The 20,706-nt window shown below is 39.8% G+C and overlaps 1 protein-coding gene across 1 annotated transcript in view; it reads left to right on the forward strand.

Annotated features, from left to right (window-relative positions):
* The first annotated feature begins 1,586 nt into the window (after positions 1-1,586).
* Positions 1,587-20,706, forward strand: part of CPA6 (carboxypeptidase A6) — a 79,938-nt gene continuing 60,818 nt past the window's right edge. Inside the window, exon 1 of the mRNA XM_071553086.1 lies at positions 1,587-1,903. Coding sequence (XP_071409187.1) covers positions 1,818-1,903 — 86 coding nt within the window. The 5' untranslated portion in view covers positions 1,587-1,817. The remainder of the gene's footprint in view (positions 1,904-20,706) is intronic.

Here is a 20,706-nt window from a genome sequence, read left to right on the forward strand (position 1 = left end):
AATCTTACTAACTCCAACAGAGCCTGGTTTTCATTCTGAAAGCAAATATTTCAGGATAATAGACAAACTACATTTCTCAACCATTTAAATAATTTAGGGTATTATCTGATGCACTTCAGGTTTAGTAAGGATACAAAGTAAGTAAAAGTAAACATGCGAAATAAAGCAGTAGGTTTTCCTTCAATATCGCACTCATGGCCTTCAAAAGTCAGTTACTAGATTCATGCAGCTGACTTTACTTTTGAAGTCTCCTTTGAACATAGAGTAGAGCTTCTACTAAGTAGGTGTTTGTAAAGTTGAAGTTGCATTTATTACAAGACTGAAGTTTCATAGAAAAGGTTTGGGGGTTTGTCTGTAGTAACTTGAAAGTGTTTTCAGTAGGAGAAGTATAGTGTATAAGCATACACACACACACACACAAATTCACCTCTGCACATCCTCAACAGAAGTAAATTTGAGATTTGAAGTAGGGCATGTTATGGAGGGATGCAAAGCTCAAGGGAGAGAACACCAGTAATGAGACAGAACAGAATGAGCCTGCCCTGGACAAAGTCTTTTCCACCTACAGGCTCTGCAACACAACTAGTGTTGGATTTGGTGTCAGTATGAAAAAGAGACAAAGGAAAATGCTTGTTTGCCTTTCAGCCAGAGAATATGAAGCGTGTGTGGTTTAATACAGCCTTTTCAAAAGGCTCCCTGTGTCTCTGAAACATTAACAGGGATTTACAGTGGTTCTCACACATGTTCAAATGTCAGCTGGTTTTATTTGTCCACAGCCCACTCGTTCATTTTGCTCAGAGGCTAGAATCAATTCAGTCTGAAACACTTTTTTCTCCTTTCTAGTAAATTCAACATAAAAGTATCAAAAGAGGCTACCAATTTATTGCATACTGGCTTTATGTTTTTACCTATATTTTCTTTAGCAAGTGCTCCATGTGTTTTCTATAAACCACAATTATTTGCAGCAAAATTCTTCACATTTTTCTTGTTATTCCCAGTGCTCCAGTGACTTATATTTATGTGGATCTTTCACCCTCACCAATGCGAAAAAAGGTAGTAAACCCCCCATTTTAAAAAGATGCTGGGGTTTTATTTTGTTCTATTGTATCAGTCTCTCTTCCCTTCCTGCTAGTCAGACCCAAGATTTGTGGCCACACTGGTAACTTGAAATCGCACTTTCTCCTCCTGTTGCGGTTCCTAATGGACTCTTCACCACTTTTTGTCTTCTGGAAGTATATCTCTGCCCTATCATCAGCCTCAGCTCTTTTGCCTTATCTTGTCGTTAACCCCCCGATGCCACCGACTGCGCGCAAGGCGGGCCCCTGGCGGGCTGCCCCGCCGCAGCACCTGCAGCCGAAGCCCAGCGGGGCTCCCCCGTTCCCCTCCAGCGCCGACGGAGCCGCCGTGCCCGTGGGGGTCTGCTGCCCCCTCCCAGCCTTTGCCATCCCCCAGGCTCCCCGCGGGGCAGGGCGACAGGGCCGGCACCCCCCGCACCCCCAGCCCTCCCAGCCGAGCGCCTCCCCGCCCAGTCCCGTCCCAGTCCCGTCCCCGTGCCCGGGCGCGGCGGGGCTGAGACCGACGCCCGTCCTCCCACGACTTTCTCCCCTCGCCGACGACGACCAGCGACACCTCCGAGCGCCTCGCTCCTCCCGGCCCCGGCCCCTGCCCGGCCTTTGTGTGTGCGGCAGCAGCCGCCACCTGGGGCGGGCGCGGCGGCGGTGGCGGTGCCGGTGGTGGCCGTGGCCGTGCCTGTGCCTGTGCCTGTGCCTGTGCCTGTGCCCGTGCCCGCAGTGGCGGTGACGGCGCGGCCCCGCACGATGCCGCTCCGCGGGCTCCTGCCCCTTTGTCTGCTCTGCCTCCAGGCTGCGCTGCCGCTCCGCGGCCACCGCGGCCGCTACGCCGGGTAAGTCCGCCCGACGTCCCGCTCCGCCCGCGGGGCATCACCGCGGCCGCGCACCCTCCGCTCCGCCGGACAGAACCCGCTGGCGTGTCTCCTCATCGGACGGCCCTGCCCGCTGCTGACCTGGTCTTGTGCTTGTTTGCTGGCAGTTGTAGCGTGTAGTTCTCGCTAGAGATACTGTGAGTCTCTGCAGTAGGAAAGTTGCTACATTAAGGGAAAAGAAAAAAGTTTTAATGTCGTTGTGGAAAAAGAAATTGGGATGATACGGGGGGGGGGGGGGGTGGGGGGGTGGAAGTTTTAGAGGCTCCACCGTGCTCTGAAATGAATGAAGGCTTGTATTTTCCTTTAGGGGACTATTTTACTGGAACCTAAAATTGTTTTTTTTTTAAAGTTGAACAAAGTGCAGACGTATTGCTGAATGCATGAAAAGCTCAAGCAATAAGGGAACTGGACTGTAAGCAAATTAAGACTAAGACTTTTACATGTATTTCAAACTAGACTTTTTCCCTTTTTTTTACTGTTGCATTTGAAGTTCTGATTTGTGTTGGAAAGATTCAACTAAGTAGTAGTAAAAGGCAAACTGTGGTATCATTGCTAGGCTTTGCCTCCAAAGTCTATGTTCTTTTCCCAGTTTAAAGACTTTGTTTTTATTATTTAACGTAATAGGTTTATGATGCTGATGCAAATGAAAAGGCAGTCAAATATAGGAGCAGTGGAAACCAATGGCATCTGTTCACATACAGTATAAAATTATTTCAAACTGACCAGCAAATTCCTCAGGATGTGAACACCTCTCTAAGTAGGAGATGCATTATTCTTTTTACTTTATTAATGTAGCCAAGCCAGGTATAGAAATTCCCCTACTAAAATGAAGGGTTTGTTTTGGGGTTTTTTTTAAATAACATTCCCTAATCTTCAAGGATTTGGTAATGTGATATGAAGCCATTCACCTCGGGTCACTGTTAGTGATAGAAAGTAGTTAAACAATTGACAGCTGTTTCACCATCTCTATTCAGTTCTTCATCTTCCAGTATCTGCCTGCACTGTGAAATCAAAGAGGCCATCACAGTCAGGATCCCTCCTGACAATGCTGAAAAGAGGCAGAACGGAAAACTCAACTGTTCTTTAAAGCCAGGGTCCTGTGCTAAGTTTTCTGCAGCAGCATTGTTCTCTCTATCTGAAGATTACATTAAATTCCTTTCCAAATGACATTGAGATGAATATCAGTACTGGTACTTAAGTTTTTCTGAATAATAATTGCATGATTTATCTATTCACTGATGTATGAGACATCAAAATATGCATTTTTATATCCTCTAGGTTTAGGTGAGATTGTCAACTATAATCAAGTTGTTCAAATAGATTCAAATATTGTTCCTCTGCTCATTTATGTGACTCACCAATTTTTTTAAAGCTTTAAAAATGCTTTCTTGTTTAAGCATGTTCCCAAGGTGATATGTGAAAGACCCACCCAAACTCTCCCTTGTTGATCCCTGTTTTAACCTTTTGCATAGACTCTAGTCAAAAAAAATGAGGCTTCTTATCAGCTTCCAGAATTTGGGCAAGCACAACAAAAATCACCACTCAAAAAAGGGTTAGAGTTAATTATAAAAACTCTTGGTCAATAGGCAGTTGCAGTAGGGGGCCAAGATACATTTACAAGCCTTGCTGAAAATGTGGTCAATATTTGAAACAGAAACCAGAATGTGTACCACATGTGTAAAACAAACTGGAAAAAACAACCTAATATTTTTCCCACTGTACTAATACTTTCCATTTCTGCTATCCTGGCATTATTTGTGTCAATAAAAGATGATGGAAAATTAGCTTGAAATCGGACAAAAGTTTCTTCAGGATTTACAAATATATCTTGTCCATCTGTCATCAGCACAGTATCCTGAGTAAGATCTTTTAATTTCTTTTGTGTGTGCCATTCATCAGAAACAGCTGAACAAGTATTGCCATTACTACTAAATCTGGCCATCACTCAAGGAAAAAAACGTTGGTAGGGATTTTTGTGAGAAAGCCAATCAGGAGGTGAATAGTTTTCTAATGTTCAGCAGTAAAAAGGGTGTCCCTAAGAACCGACTTCATTTTGTGCTAAGAAATATCTGTGAATCCTAGTCATTTTTAACGTGTTAAAAGCCATACCATATAGGGGAAAGGCATAAATATAATTAGGGCAAAAGAATGAGAGAGAAAAAGAACAACAACAAAAAAAAGGCAATGGAAAACATTTCTCATATACTCAGGCCAGTGCTAGGAGGAACAGTACAATTGTAGCTCTTTAGCTGAGAACTCAGGCCTTAATTAAGTGGTATTGCACATGTTTGTTCAGTCAGTGTTCAGAGCAGGCCAGGTACGCCATAGGGACACATCTTTAAGCAAAAGTGTTCCAGATACCTTTGAGAAGTTAGTTGGGGAATCTCAACAAAGAAGCAGCAGCTCTCATGCCCACTGAGTTCTTGCAAAGACTGAGGGACAGCTGTATTTGCTGCCTGTTGCTTCACACAACACACAGTTCGACCTGCCTCTTTGCTCTTGTGCCTGAAGGAACTCAAGAGGAGCTGTCTAAAAGACTCTGCTAATCAGCCACCCAAAAGCACACTGAAAACTATACTCAGACACATTTTTCCTTCTTGCATTTGCATGCACTTTCCAAAAGTTCCTGGGCGGTTGGGCAAGCAGGAGACACACACACACATGTATGAGGGTTTGGACGGAGTAGATGTGGTATATTCAAGAGGATTTTTCAGGAGGCCAATACCAAAAGTTCAAATAGAGGAAACAACGATAACCAAATGTATGGAAACAGTGCCTGAAATAACCAAGTAAGTAAGGACTCATTGGTCTCCGGTAGAAACAATTTAGGGCCTAGCAGATATCTACAAACTTTGAGTGACATGGACCTAATGGATAGACATCAATTGTTCACTGTTTCTACAGGAAGCAGGAGACATAAAATTAATGTAGTAGGAACTAGGCCGAGACATGTGGAAATCCTTGCTGAAGGATGTGAAGTGTTTATAAGGATTCAGGGATCCATGGAAGAGCATGCTGCTAGATAGCCTACTGAAATAGCATTCAGCACAGGAGATCACTGCATTTAAAGTAGGTTGGGAGGGTACTTAGAGATAATGCCATACCCTTTTGCGTCATTGTTGCTCTTCCCTGAATAGTTGCCTATTGACAGTTTTACAGGGTAGGGTACTGCAGGAGAAGATGGAGTTTTATGAGGGTTTTTTTTACCAAATACAGCAATCTTCCCACTCTTAGGAATACTATGAAGAAGGAGATGGCTTCCCATTAGTAGGTCAAGATTCTTTAAATGTCACTACTATGATCTTTTTACTTCAGCTTACCTACCTCCACTTGTACATGGTGCCCTGACATGTTCCTTCCAGTTTGACCCCAACTTTCTGTCCTTCCAATGCCTTTTCAGAAGTGTGCCTCATGTCCCCTCTTCTCTCACATGGAAATAACCAAGCACAGGCAAAGGCTGAAAAAAGTTGTCCAGTTCTCTAAGGTTTTTGCTGCAGGATTTGAAGTATTTTTAAATATTGGATCAAGAAGTTAATGAGCAAAATGTTGTTATTTTGTGGGTTACAGAACTGCAGATAAATATAATTTCTCTTGGTCAGTTGAAGGCTATAGTATGTGCTCACATTATTATGTAACAACAACATAAGATAATCTGGGAGTGATGTAGAGGTGGATAGCAAGGGAAGAGTAAAGAAATGTTCTCAAATCCAAGATACAATGTGCTGTAGTTACTGGGACATTACATTCTGAAAATTGCATAAGCCAACTGTTCATGTAGATAAGGACAGACACCAAATCTGAGAGCATTCAGCAAATTTCAGGTATTTTAATGCCCATTAATACCCCATATATACCATAACCAAGTGCCTCTGATCCCACAGTACCTTACTGACAATGGCTGGCAATTGTTCTGTCTCATGGAAAAAACATATGGGAGTGTGACCAAAACGAGGTGTTAAGGGAATTGAGAAGTGGAAAGGAACTCCTCCCGTGTTACTCCCTCCGCGGATTTTTTCCAAATGTTTTAATAGGGGTCTAAAAGCTCTGCTGTGTAAAATAAATACTTTCTCCCTGTTGCTCAGCTCTCCTTCCCTACCCCCAAGTCAAAATAAAATGTCATGCACATAAGTAGCAAAAAAAGCATTTGGAAAGCACACCATCAGCATGAGATGGAAGGTAATCATATTCATTCAAATGAAAACCAAACATAGTGCTTCTCTGGATGGTGTCAGGGAGCTTCTCAAATGTGGAAAGATGTGAGCTCTCTAGCACAAATAATTTGAAATATCCTTTGTTGAAATTACCAATTATTCTGTAATCAAAGCAGTACTGATCCCTAAGAAGAGCACAGATCACTGAAATCCACAATAGCTCTGGGACCCCTGTATCTATTCTTGAACCAACATGGCAGCTCTGCTTATGTGCTTTCTCATTACCTGATATTCCCCCTGTGCAATAACATTTATGTTCTCCTATAGGAAAAAAAAGTTACTGCCAAGTTTTGATTCTTTTTCTCCTCTATGTCCAAGCATGATAAATTTACTTTCCAAAGCTTGTCTGCCCTCCTCATTATAAATGAGAAATATGAAGTGTTTCAGTTGCTATTTCTTTCCCTCTTTTATTGTTGGGTTGCTTTGTTTTGTTTTGTTTTTAATAATGGGAACAACACACATCCACACAATACTTGCCGGGCAAGAGAGCTCGCAGTTTGTTATGGCTGTGTCTAAGCATGTGTGACCAGGTGAGCCTGGTCCTCATGCTTGTTCAAACTGGGATGCCATTGGCTGGTAGTGTGGTTTCTGGCCTCTGCAGGTGGAAGAGATGGGCAAAAATCATGGGGAGTAAAGGAAGACATAAAAAATCAGGGCATGGGCAAAGCTTGCACCCATACTTAGGAGCTCTGAACCTTTCCTAAGTTTCCTACATTATATGCAACCTACGTCTTCCAGGAAGTATGATTCTTTTAGAAGTGTAAAACCAATTCCAGTAAACACTTACTCTTTCCTCATTTTTAAAAGTATATGTGTTACAAATGGAAATGTAGTGTGTTAGTAAAGAAAATTCATGTTTAGGTTTGATCCAACAATTGTGTTCTGCAAAAAAAAACAAGATATATCTAAGGTGTATACTTAGAAAAAGATACTTCTAAAAATAAAGAATTCACATTTAAAACCTACCTAGACCCTCAGTCTAAATCATCCACTTTGAATACACCAGTTTCACTGTCTCATGAACATAAACAGGCAGAGAAATACAGCTTTCCCCAGAGCTTCTGGTATTAGTTGCACTGAACTCCAAAGCTCTCACTTCTACACTATACTCACTTCCAGATGCTGTTGCTATGAATTTGCTCTCCCAGAGTCACTTATAGGCTTCTTAAAATGAAGTTCTCAACTGATTGTTTTGTACAGGACTTAACAAGCACTTAATAAGGGACAGACTATATAAATTATGTATATACTGAGTTTTTTATTTAAAAAAATTGAATCTAAAATATGAGAGCAATTCACATTAAAGACAGTGGAATCTACTTGTAGTCTAGGAGGGCAATCACAGTTCTGGAAGGAGCCACTTTGAAAAAAAGAGGCTAAAAATCTGCTTTTCTTGAATGCATTGCTAGTAATTTGTAGGGAAACCTTAGTTTCATACACTGCATACAACTATATCCCACACTACAATAATCAGGATCCCAAGGCTCATCTCCTGAAACTCTAATGTCTATGAAAATGTCATCCATATGTTTGAAATGACCTTATATGGTCAAAATGCTGTAGGAAAGAGCATTTACTGCTCTATCCAATTGAAGGTGAGTGGTCACTATTAATAATTTCTCTCTATCTTCAGAAGGTAAACTCTGTCATTGCTGTTTTGAAGAACTGCCCTTCACTTATATTTTCTCTTTCATTTTACTTCTGAACACATAACAGAAATTGTACTCCCTCTCCTGTAATAGAAAATAGTATTTAAGAGGGCATTGTTTGCATAATGTTCAGGCAAAAGTCAAGAATAAACAGTTATATTGATCATATATTGGGCATCTATTCAGTTCAATATGCCTGCAGTGAGCATGCATACAGCAGTGAAAACTGACCCACCAGTGTGGGTCACCAGTCAGTATTTTTACTGTTCAGGCAAGATTATGTGTTTTGCCCTCAGGCTGAAGATAAGGAGAATTTTTCTGCAGTTTGACAATCTACACCCAAATAAAAGTTTAAAAACCCATTAAAATAAGCAGCATTGTTACTGTCCCTGTCCACCTAGCTTACATATTTATGTTATCAGTATTATTTTTCATGCAGAAAACAACTTTCAGGGAAACCTGTGCTCTCTGTTCCATTTACAATGATAAGCATGTTTAGTCGCAAAATGAGAACCAATAATTATAAGTATACTTTAGAACCTTTCTGACAACCTTGCTGCAGGCAAAACTTGCAGAACTTAACAGGACTTTTGCTGGTCTCAGATTTGCAGGAACAGATCCACAGTTAGCAAACTTCTGGAGACAATTAAGGCCAATCCTACAACCTTTTTCAGTAAATGATGATTCTGATTTAAAGGCTTCGTTTACATGACTGAATACAAAGTTGTGATTCTCATTTGATGTCGGTGTTACAGCAAAACATGCATGAATTTCAAGGGTGCTTGAAGGTTTGCACCTCAGTATATCTGAACAGAATCAGACCTTAAATAGACACTGATTGTAAGGAAAGCATCTTCAAAAAACCCCTCTAAAACTGCTTTTTGTGCAAGGCACCTGAGGTTAGGTGAACTGAAGTATTCCAAATTGAAAAGATACTCAGACCAACAAATGGGGACAGTGCATTCAATTTTTTTCTAATGTTTTGCACCTTGAACTTGTCAAATGAGAAGGAAGGGCTGTAGGCTGGAACCTAGCAGCTTACAGGCAGCATGTAGCTTTCCTTCTAGTAGTGTCTGCTATGTGCAGGCTGAATGCTTTGGAGAACAGGGTTCTGCTGAGCCTCTTTGTCCTCTGGGGGAAAGTGGGACTTAAACTTTATTTAAAGAGAAGCCACACCATAAAGTTACCAGACAAAGCAATACACAGAAAAGCATTTGCTAAGGAGATGTTCTAGACTGCTTAAATATAGCCATGAAAAAAATAGATGTATCTTAACAAATCAAAACAGTTTTTCTTTTCTTTATGTCCTGCAGCTGTTAGGTTGCTCTACAGGGGAGACTACCAAAGCAGGACCTTAAAAATGAATTTGTAGGGGGTTTCTTAAAGTTATTCTAAGAAAAAGTTAGTGTTTCTTATACCATACTGTATTTCAAATATGTTCTGAAGACTAATGATACAGTTAGCAGCACCTCATGGTTGACTCAGAGAGAAAAAAGAGGCTCTTTTTAATTTAGATTTAAAATAGATTCTGGCTGTTCACAGATCAGAAAGCCAATCATATCCTGGGCTGCCTCAACAGAAGTATGACCAGCAGTTTGAGGGAGGCGATTCTGCCCATCTACTCCACTTCCGTGAAATCCCATCTGGAGTGCTCCAGTGCATCCAGGCTGGGGTCCCCAGCACAGGAAAGACATGGGCCTGTTGGAGCAAGTCCAGAGGAGGACCACAAAAATGCTCAGAGGCTGGAACATCTCTTTTGTGAGGAAAGGCTGTGAGAGTTGGGGTTGTTCAGCCTGGAGAAGAGAAGACTTCAGGGAAACCTCATTGCTGCCTTTCAGTACTTAAAGGGGAGTTACAAGAAAGATGGAACAAACCTTTTAGCAGAGCCTATAACAATAAGACAAGGGGTAATGGTTTTAAACTAAAAGAGGGTAGACTTAGACCAGATATATTAAAGAAATCTTTTAAATGAGGAGTCTGAAACACTGGAACAATTCTGGTTGACCAAAGCTACATTCAACCTGACCTTGAATGTTTCCAGGGATGGACCATCTACCCCATCTCTGGGCAACCTGAACTAGTGAAAGATGCCACTACAGAAGGGTTGGACTACAAGGTCTTTAAAGTTCCCTTCCAACCCAAACTATTCTAAATTACTTCACCAGGCCTGATGAAAAACAGGTACACTCTTTGATTTACTCTCCCGTACTCCTAACAAGATTACCACAAGATGCTTCTCTCAGGCTGCAGTGCAGTCACACAGCCAAACCCCACTAATCCCACTAATGCCCACCTGCTGCCAGGGCAGTCTGTTGTGCTCCCACTGTTCCAAATGTGCACCCTCTGCTCAGAGACTGGCACTCCTCTGCCTACAGCAAGCCAATTCCAGGAGCACAGAGAGCAAAAAACACTTCTTCCACTTTTTTTTTCCCCCTAAACTTATTGACTACTTGTCAGGCTGTGATCTGGCTGCTGCAGAGCCTCTGGGGTATTTGTGTTGGCACAGGAAAGGGGCAGGAATGGCTGTTTTTTTGGTACCTGCAGAAAAATAATGTCTATGTATTAAATTGGTTGGTGTTAGCAGATAATGGCTACACATGTCAAGGAAACAGGGAAGACATTTAATGAAGTATGTTTTATCAGGAGCTCTGTCTTTCTCATCATAGAGCAGTTTCAACAGGGAAATAAACCTTGGGTTCCCTTGGACTGTGTGACACGGGAAGCCAAGAATTCTGCCCAAAATTTATGACAAATAACAAGAGTCACCATGTAAGCACAGTGCCAAGTCTGGGCTGGTAAGTCAAGTGTCTCCACAGAATGAGCTCGTGTACTTACCACCAGTACACAGTGTAAACATACCCACTGGCATAAAGACAGCACAGCGTGTCCTTATCCTACTCTGTTGTCAACAGGCTGGATCCCTGATCCATTGTCTGTGGTAGTGACAATGCTAAAAATGTATATAGAGATCATTAATAGAACCTAAAGTCTAAATAATTTGCTTTCTTTGTGAAAAATCAAATAATTTCCCCTCATTTTTTTCAGCTGAGGTTTTTTTGTTTTGCCCTTACCAAAAGCAGCTATCTAAGTTTTAATGTACTCAAACGTAATCATGTTTTGATATGGCCAAAAAAGGCTTGAGAGGAAATCAAAGTGTTCAAGTATAAAGGGTAAAGGCTTTTGTATTCACTATCCAGCAGCATAAAAATAATTATTCATGTATTTTCTGGGGCCTTGTGTAGAATGTTAACTGCAGTGAAATATGTAATTTTGCAGGTTTTGATCCCTAGTGCAAGAATTGTTTCTGTAAGTTGTTCTGAGACAGAGTGGTGGTTTCTCCCTCCAAAGCAGCTGCGAGGGGTGGGAAACACAGGAACTAAGGGTTTCTGTGCTCAAAGCACATCCTGTGAGGAACCCTGTCTGCCTGGCATGGGCTGCTCAGTGTCTGAGCACATTTGGTGTATCATGTCTCTCAGAGGCTCCAGGCAAAGGAACATTAACTGGTTGTAGAACTATAGAACCATGGAATTGTTTAGGTTGGAAAAGACCTTTAAGATCATTGAGTCCAACTGTTAATTTGACACTGCAGACACCACCACTAAACCATGTCCCTAAGCACCACAATTTTACCTTGTCAGACGAGATCAGTTCTGCTAATTTGTAGACAGCAAGACAGTGCCATGAAACAGTTCAGGGTACAGAATTGTAGAGAACAGGGCATCCAGAGTGCTCTGTGAAACCTGATCATTCTGCATTGTTTGTCTTTAATCCAGTGACCATTATCTCTGCTGAAAAAAATACATGTGAGCTTTTATGTATAACAGCTACACTGGGGGTGGTCTTTGAATTAGAAGGCATGTGGTTGCAGACCCTGAAGCAAGTCACGCTACTCCAGGGTACACAGTTATACTGGGAAAAAAAGAAGCAAAAGAGACAAAAAGTGTTCTGGATGGTTGAAGAGGACAGGTCTGTGAGAACTAGGAGCTCTGAGGAAAGAGGTTTCTAATATTCAGGTGTATTTACTGTGAAGTGGCATTAGTTGAGGGAAGAGACATACATTTTAAATGTTCATTCTACAAGTAATGGATCTACCTGATTTCACTTATCTTGCTAGAGCTAATGAAATACAATCTTAATGGAATAGCTCATAGCTGACCAATAAAAAGGCAAAGTAATAATTCTGTTAAAACATAAAATTAATACAACAAAAAAAGGAAAATATGCATCAGGGAAGTGTAAGGATCTTACTGGGAGGACCAGTTTCAGAGTGGTCAATTGAAAAAATAATTATTAGGGTGTATTTAGCAACCGAAGTCTCTCTGCCCCTCTGGAAAACTTTACTTTTTTCAGGAATATAAAAATAAGACAAACTTCAAGTAAACAAATGAGGAATTTTTAAATTAGTTGTTGTATAAAGAACTTTGCTTCTTACAAGAATGGATAAATAAATGGGTGAATTTAAGGTAATATTTTTGAAGTGATAAAATTGCATACAGAGTATTTATTTTTAAACTGCATGGCTATAAAACACCAGATGTTGTACAGTGAAGTAATCTCAGAACAAGAGTGGAATCTGTTTTCTATGAGGAACACACAGATGTTCACTTTTAGCAGTGACGTCTTGCTCATAAAACAAGAACACCAAACACTCTTCACTGCATTGAAGACTTGTGTCCCCATTGCGTGTGGGGTTTTGTTGTTTTAAGGTTAGTTATTACTCATGTGAAACAAGGAAGGGAAGGTTTTAAATTACAGTTTATGAAGAAAGAAGTAAGAGTTGTCTTGTCTTATGGTGGGGATTAACTGAAGGAATTGTTGCCTGTTGGGTGAGTGTGGCAGCCAAAGCTGAAGAGGCCTTTGCTGTTTTGGCCACACATTGTCATGATGTATCGATTAAATTATTCCTCTCAATTTTAGAAAAGCAAAAATAGAAGTAAAAGAAAAAGATACATTTTTCATTTGAGATGGAAAAAACAAAATTCTGATGTAAATGCAAATTATCACCTCATATATTGTGCTGCTTCTTGCATACTGTTTTGGCAGCTTGTTGTTAACCAGAGAACATGCCAACTCTCTTTTCTATGAAATTGTATGTAATGATAGCTAGTCGCAAAAAGAGTATAATAAGAAAGAAGCTGCAGAAATGTGGAGCCAACAACTTAGTGGGTTTGTAAAGCTCTAAATTTGTGTGGTATTAATTCACAGAGTGTAGCTCAGAGAGCACATATTTTGCCCATCCAGCTTTATAGGCTGAAATAATTGCAAATGAAAATTAATTCACCACATTAATTTATGCCAGTATACAATGTAAATAAGACAATTTAAATTGTAAGTGTATAACAGCAGAGATTGTGATTTTAGCTGGATTTTTAAAAGTAATGTAACACCAAAAATGAATGTAACTCTGTATCTGGGTTTTGATTTTAGTGTTTACCAGACACTAATTGCTGCTCATTTTACAAAACCCAAACCCTTATGTTTATAATTTTGATAAATCCCATTCCTTCAGGCGTATCAAAGCAGCTGTCCTCTTTTAGGACAAAATGTAGAGCAAGGCTGAGATTCAATATTGATCACAGGTTTCAAAATTTGTGCACTTGTGATACCAAAGGACAATAAAAACATTATATATTTCTTAATCTGAAATTTCATCTCACTCTTCCAGGCCATTTCAGTCAAGTTGAGCTACATCCTACCTATCTGTCAAAACTCAGGAAAATTAAGTAGACCAACCAAATCTTTATCTTCCCTAGCTCAGTGTTTCACCTTTAGATGGAGAGTAAGTACATTAGAGGCTCTGTCTCATAAAATCACTGGGTGCTACAGCAGCAGAAGCAGATTTTTAGCAGAAATGCTGCCTGGGGGACGTATTATGGGAAGCAATGGCTCCCTGGTGGAAATAGCATTTGGCATCAAAAGTTGTTTCACAGAAGACTATGTACGTAGTTTCTCAGTTGTCTTTTTCAAAGGGCCTTTCCTTTTGCCAGCTGTGCAGGTGCTGAGTTGAGATTAGGGTGTTCTGCGTATAAACCTGTCTCTTTTCCTCATACCTGCCTCTCAGTTCTCATTTCCCTTCCACTTCACTGTCCTCATGTCTCATTGTAAACAGCTTGCAGAACTGTGCTGGGTAGGGACTGAGGCATTTTATTACCTGCTAGATCAGCAGATAATTCCAGACCTTTGTTGTCATGTGACTGCTGTATAAACAGGCAAGAGCAGATTCATCTCTAAAACAGGTCTTTGGGATGGTGAGTCCAGCCAGTATGATAAATAGCAGTCTTATACAGGTGTAAATAAGTTTAAAATTTGTTATTAATATTTTCAATTTAGGGATTGTTTTCAGTTGGGCAGAGGGCAAGAATGGCTGATGAAATGATTTGTTTAAGGAGCTAGCAGATCTCTTCAGCATTTCATTAATTTTTGTGAATTATTGTAGCATGAAAGAAATCACACTAAGGAAGTTTCCATCAAGTATCAACAGACAAAACTGCATTTTGTACCATGCTGAGTTGATATGAACAAGGCTGAGAAATAGCTGATACCTGAGACTCTACTAACACCTCTGGACTTGGTATCTTGCTCTCCTGGATCCCTTTGGATTTTCTTCATTTTTTTTGCTTATTTTTAGTAGTTCTCTGGGTGTGAGTGTGTGAAATAGGGACCAATAAAGAGGTAAGTAAGCAGGACATCATAAACAATAGATCTAAGAGATATTATCTACCCTGTTTGTTTCAGTCCACTGTAGCTCACATTCTGGATGAAGTTGGTAGAAATGTCCTTTTTCACTAAAAATTTTGACTATGTTTTTATACATTCACACAATATGTACATCAACATTTCTAAAATGGAAAGGGTGCCCATATCTCCAAACCTGGTAAGTCAAAGCAACACACGAAAGGTAATTGTCTGTCATACAGAAAGTGTGGATAGCATGATGTCATTCAGTTAGGTAGACTAAACAATCTGTCTTTTCTAGATAAAAACTATAAAGCCTTTAGAAATTTTTACTGTATCAGGTATCCAATGAAAATTACAGTAATAAATCTGAGATGTATAAGAAACCATATTCCCAGGACAATTACAGAACACCATAGGCATTTACTGTCTGCATGCTCTTAGGCAGAACATGTTTACACCATGTTTCATAAATCCAACCATCTGCAGCCTAGAGTGGTTTATTCTAAGAGCACAGCAGTGAATTGTCTAAACAAAATAAATGACATAAAAGCTCAAATGGCAAGTTTGGTATTTCAGTGGCAAAGGCGCAATGCTTGAGGAGATTTCTGCATTTGTGGTTTGTCTAGTTTAGCAAACTATATTCCAGATTGATGTTTAACAAATAATCAGTGTGGTAATGCTTTTTAACAATCAAGTAATAAACAAATGTACTGGCATGTCTCAAGAAATCAGTTGCAAGTTGTTTTAACAGTGCGTTTAACATCTGCTTATTACCGCAGTGCCACATGGCTCCAGCTGGCATTAATGGGATTTGCTGTGTGTTGTCAGTGCACTGAGTCTTTCCAAGTAGTCCCTTCACCATCTTCAGTGTCTTCTCCCAGTAGAAGAGCCAAAATGATTATGTCATATTCAGCATGGCTAGTCCAAGCCATGACTCAGTTGCAATCACACCCTGAACTTAGAAAACAGAGTTGCTGCTTTGCCAGTTAAGAGTTTTGGGAGGGCAGCCAAGGTGGCTGGAATTGCAACAATAAAATCAGAATCCCTCCTTAATTTGAGGGAAAAGTGATTACCAGGCAAATAGATGGGATTTTCGCAGGTTCCTGTTCAGAGCATTAAGCCTTTTTTTTACCTGTGTGGAAGTAAAAACTTTACCATCTAATAACAGCTCTGGCTTTGTTCGTTTAGCAGAGCTCTCAAAAATTAGATTATGTTTCTTTTCTTGGTAACATAAGGGACTTTCAAACCCTTGTGCATTATTTTTCTGCTTAAAGAATATTTTTCAAGTCACTATTTTCCTTCAAGCTTATAGCACTGTTGTTCCTTTAGATAAAACAAATAACACTGCCAATTTATTTTTCTGAATTTTTGTTTATCTATTGAATTGCTGAGGAAGAACACATTCAGGAACCTGAAGAATAATACAAGCTCTTTTCTCCAAAAGTTACTAAATTCTATGAAGTGAGTGAAACTGTAAATCGTTTTAATTCATGTTGTGACCAGAATTTCCCAACATTTCCCAACCTCACCCCACATTTCTACACAAATATTTGCATTACCTAGCTTTAAACTGACTTTATTACATGAAATAAGACACTCTATACTCCCTTTTAACAAACATTTCTCCATAAATTAAGTCATATTGGTAACAGGTTTTGAGCCCAAATAAGTCCAAAGCACTTGAAGTAGTAAGATGAACTATTTAAAGGGTCATTTATTTTCTGTTTTAAATAGCAAGAAAGAATGTCAATCTTTTGTTTAAAAAAAAGGGCAAAACCCCCCAAGAACTCTTTGGTATGCCAGTGATCACAATATCTCACATTAAATTGGGAATGATTTATGGTGTCCTTTTGGCATCTCAATCACAGGGCCTATAAGCAAAGAGTCAGTAGAAGAAAGAAAGTTTTGCAGGCATGAGACATCTTGTTCTTTGGAAGCCTAAACAGACTTTATATCATCAGCTTTAAATTAGACCTTAGAGATTGCCACATGCTTTAACTGATGATGGGATGTCTCGACTGCCATGTGTTCCTGGTTGTGGTAGTTTAAACATTTAATATTTAAGTTTATTCCACTCCCTTCTCTCTCTTCAGAGGATCTCCACATAAGTAAACCTTCACACTCAGTCCTGGTATTTGGGGCTTACAACCTTGCTCTTCTAAGCCTCTAAGTATGCATTTCTAATTGGGACTGGAACAAACTTACAGTACTACAAGAATTATGATCCCTTGACACTCAAAACTTTACACTTGTGTAGATTTTCAAAAGAAACAATTAAATATTTCCCATCTGTGCAAGACCATTAATGCATCCATCAACTGGTCAGAAACTTCTCAATTGCTTTCTTTACTAAACTGACTCTAAAGTTTCTATAATAATTTCTAGTTTGGTGTCTAGCTTTATTATCAGAAATCTTTCACTAGAGGAAGTCAGCTGTGAACTGTGTCTTTCAGTTATGCAAATGAGTCTAGAATTCACTGTTTATGTGTGCTGGTTTAAAGGTGAACCAGCAGGGGAAATGAACTCACCACAAGAGAGATTATAAGTCAGAGCTAAAATTTAATAATAATATTACAATAACAACACTGACACAAAAGGAAAATTGCTTTCAACTCACAAAAACCCAGCAGTATAACCCAGTGTCCTGGGGCACAAACCCAAGGGGGTTTGTTTGCCCTTGTGCTGAGACCCCTGTGGCTCCCCCAAGTCCAGAGCAAAAGGAAATGAAAAACCTGTTGGTGCAGGCAAGGGCTGTGGTCTGGGCGAGAGCGGTGATCTCCTCCTGTCGAGGTCCTGCTGCTCCTCTGGATCCGACAAGAAGTTCCCAAGGTCTTCTTACCTACCACTTATGTACCCTCAGTCCCTCCCCCTGGGCGGGGACTCACACAATGGGTGATTAACTCTGGGAGCCAGGGGGTGTTGAGCTGTTGATGGCCCATTAGCAGCTCTGCCCCCCTCAGGCTGGGTGTGAAGGTGATAATGGCTCCCTGGGCAGCTGCTGCTAATGGCCCATTGTCCTTGGGGAATGAATAGAGGGGGTAGAATACACAGCTTTGATCACCCCACACACAGTGTTAACTGGTCCCTCCTGCTGAACTAGGACATTATGTCATCTGAAACACATATTGTAAATGCTCCCACTTTTGTGTATCTTGATTTAAGGTGTTCTACAAAGAAGCACCTTACTGCTTTAGAAGTAGATGGGAGTTGCTGTTAGGCAGAAAAAGAATCCTAATTATCTCCAGCATGTTAAACTCTAATAAAACGTAAAGTAGCTTAAAAGGAATATCAGTAGTTCCAAATTAAGTGAGATGGGAAATAGAGGAATTGAAATAGTTCATTCTTACTCTATTCCATTTCTGTACTGGTTACAGCATCATAGCACTCTTGCCTGTATATCTGACACTTCAGTCTGTATATGACATCCGTGCTTTGCTGGATAGTTTAGGGGTTTTGTATCATCAGGCCTTCTGGAGCTGTGGGACCAGTTATATTTATGCTCATCTTAAGAATACCTTTATTTTTCCCCTACTCAGATTATGCAATCAAAAATACCTGAAATGTCATGGAAAATGAATCTCCACTGTGTACCTGTATACTCAAAACCAGCCGATAAATAGCCTAATGCTTTTGTTTTCCTCTACTCATAATTTCTTAAATTTCTCTTAGAGTCTGCACAAACTGTTTGAATACTCAGAGTCAACAATGACTGGGAAAGCAGAGAAGCATCAGAGCAGAAGATCGCAGTTGTCACTCCTCTCTGGCTCCGTGTGCTTATTTGTCACAGGTGCCACTGATTTTTGCCACACCCCAGACAGTTATTAAGCACCAGTATGTTATGCTGAGTGACAGTCAGGTGTTTTCATGCAAATGCCTTCTAACCAGCCTTTCCTCTCACTGCCTCCATCTTCTTCAGTGCCCTGCCTGTTCATGTAATAATGGTGCTACCAATTCTCTTCTGATTTAGTGCTCATGTAGGAACTGATACTGTCATCAAATCTCAGACCAGCAATGAGCCACAGAACAGATTATCAGTCTTTCCTCATCTGATATAAAAAGCTTATTGTAGTGTGGTATTACTAAATACACTATTAAACTAATTTGAAAATCAATTTAATAATTTCACTTAGGACAGTGATATCAAAGGGAGCATAAATAAAAGGGCTTTTGCTTCTTCCCTTGTTTTCACTGGGAACAATAATAGGACAAGGGAACTCAGCAGCTACTCTGCACTTTAGAGGATTCCCAAATGCTCGTTTTAGGTATTGCTCATTAAGTGTGAGCATTAAGGAGACTAACAGCATCAGGAATCTATTCATTTAACATCCAAAGTGACAGCAAATGGCAAGCTAGCAATCTAGCAGATTACCAGGCTTCCTGTGGGCAAATTACACCCAAAATACTCACCTACCCAGGGAATTAAGTACCTGTTCACTTTATCTACAGAACTGACAGACTCTTTGTTTCACAGTTCATTCTCTTGGCACTTAAGCTTCAGAACAAATGTGAAGTGCAAAACTTGGATCACATAAAGAGCCCCTAAAATCTACCAAATCACTTAGTAAAATCCATCAGTATTGGCTCAGACAAAATACTTCCTAATTTAAGGCTGAAATTTATATGTTACTCAAACATGAATACTGAAAAGAGGAAGGAAGCTAGACACATCAGAATTAATATTTAATATTTTACAGCACTTAATTTTAAAAGTCAGACTAATGGCATGAGATTCTAAAATCTGTAAGACCATGGAATTTATGGATTGGAGAAAGAACTTTAGAAAGCTATGTACATGCATAACTAGATCATTAAAATATTTTATGGAGAATTTTTGAAAAAGAGTGCTTCGGTTTCATTGACACTTGCTTAAAGCTGTAATATTTCATGTAAGAATCTAATATGGAGCTGAGAAAGCTTATTCTAGACATTTCAGTATGCACTGACTTTGTTAACATTCAGATATCAACTTGTGTAATGTAGTGCCCTTGTAGGCAGAAAACATCTGTCATGTAGAGCTGGCAAAAACAACAGTTACTTTGGGTGGGTTTTGATTAAATTAGCCTTTGACAGAATAGAAATTTCTGTGGGTTTTTTTTTCATTTTTTCACTGATGCAAAAAAAAAAAAGGCAGCAGAGATATTTAAAATATATCTTAATAACAAATTTCTGGACACTAAATAGATTAACTTCTTTATTATTTCTCTGGAAATAAATAAATTTCCTGAGTAGTTATTGACAAATTAGGATTTACCTCTATTATGAAAAAAGTCTCATGCTGAAATTTCTCTTACCAGAAGGCAGGATGACTTGTAGGTCATGTGTTAATGATAAGGATTTGAATGGGGAAAAAAATATTTTCCGTAAGGAGTGGTGTAGAGCATGTCTCAGAAGTGTGGTCTTCTGTAGGAAAAATATCCTCTATTAGTTATCCTACCTTTGATATATTTAAAGTATGATGTTTGGTTAAATTTAAATCTAAACAAAGATCTATTTATAAGTTTTGGCATATTGAGTCAAAATCACCATGTTTTTGGGTTCTGTCTGTGTTAGCACGTAGTGCTATGTAGAGACACCAATGAGACTGGATCAGCTGGTGCTGAGGACCAGACCTTCTCTATACTGTATGAATCTGGTTGCATTTTGCTTTGGACTGGCTGATCTCATTCCACAGACTGAAAGCTGATTTGTGGTTGGGGCACATTACATGTACCCCAAGAGCATCTCTCAGCTGGTGTTTGAGCCAGTTAATGCACCCTCAGACCAGTCCTAAGTTTGTCATGAACCCAGAGGCTCTGTCATAGTACAGACTACGTTCATGAGAAGGGACACTCAGGTTCACTTCGGAAGTGCACTTCTGACCCGAATTAAAATGTTTTTGTAACATTTGTCCCTCTCTCAATGCTAACACCTGAAGAATAGGGTGTCTGAAACACTACAGCTGTTAAATTTTGTGCCTTCAACAAAGCTTTCTTCCTAATCTCCATCATTTATCATTGATAAAGACACTGAAATCTCTGAGCTGTCTTGGAGGGGGATATGAAATCGCTGTATTTGTGATCACTTGTTTTTGTAATTTGTGGGATTCATTAGTAGTATCTTTCATCCAGAGCAATCCACAATTCCTTTCTTTGTATATTTTAAAAAGCTTTATTCGGCCATTGGCTCCTTTTTCAGATGAATACTTCATGTTGTAATCAGATTTGTGTTGCCTAAAAATTAAACAATT

Source organism: Pithys albifrons, chromosome 4 (assembly GCF_047495875.1).
Source record: "Pithys albifrons albifrons isolate INPA30051 chromosome 4, PitAlb_v1, whole genome shotgun sequence".
NCBI lineage: Eukaryota > Metazoa > Chordata > Aves > Passeriformes > Thamnophilidae > Pithys > Pithys albifrons.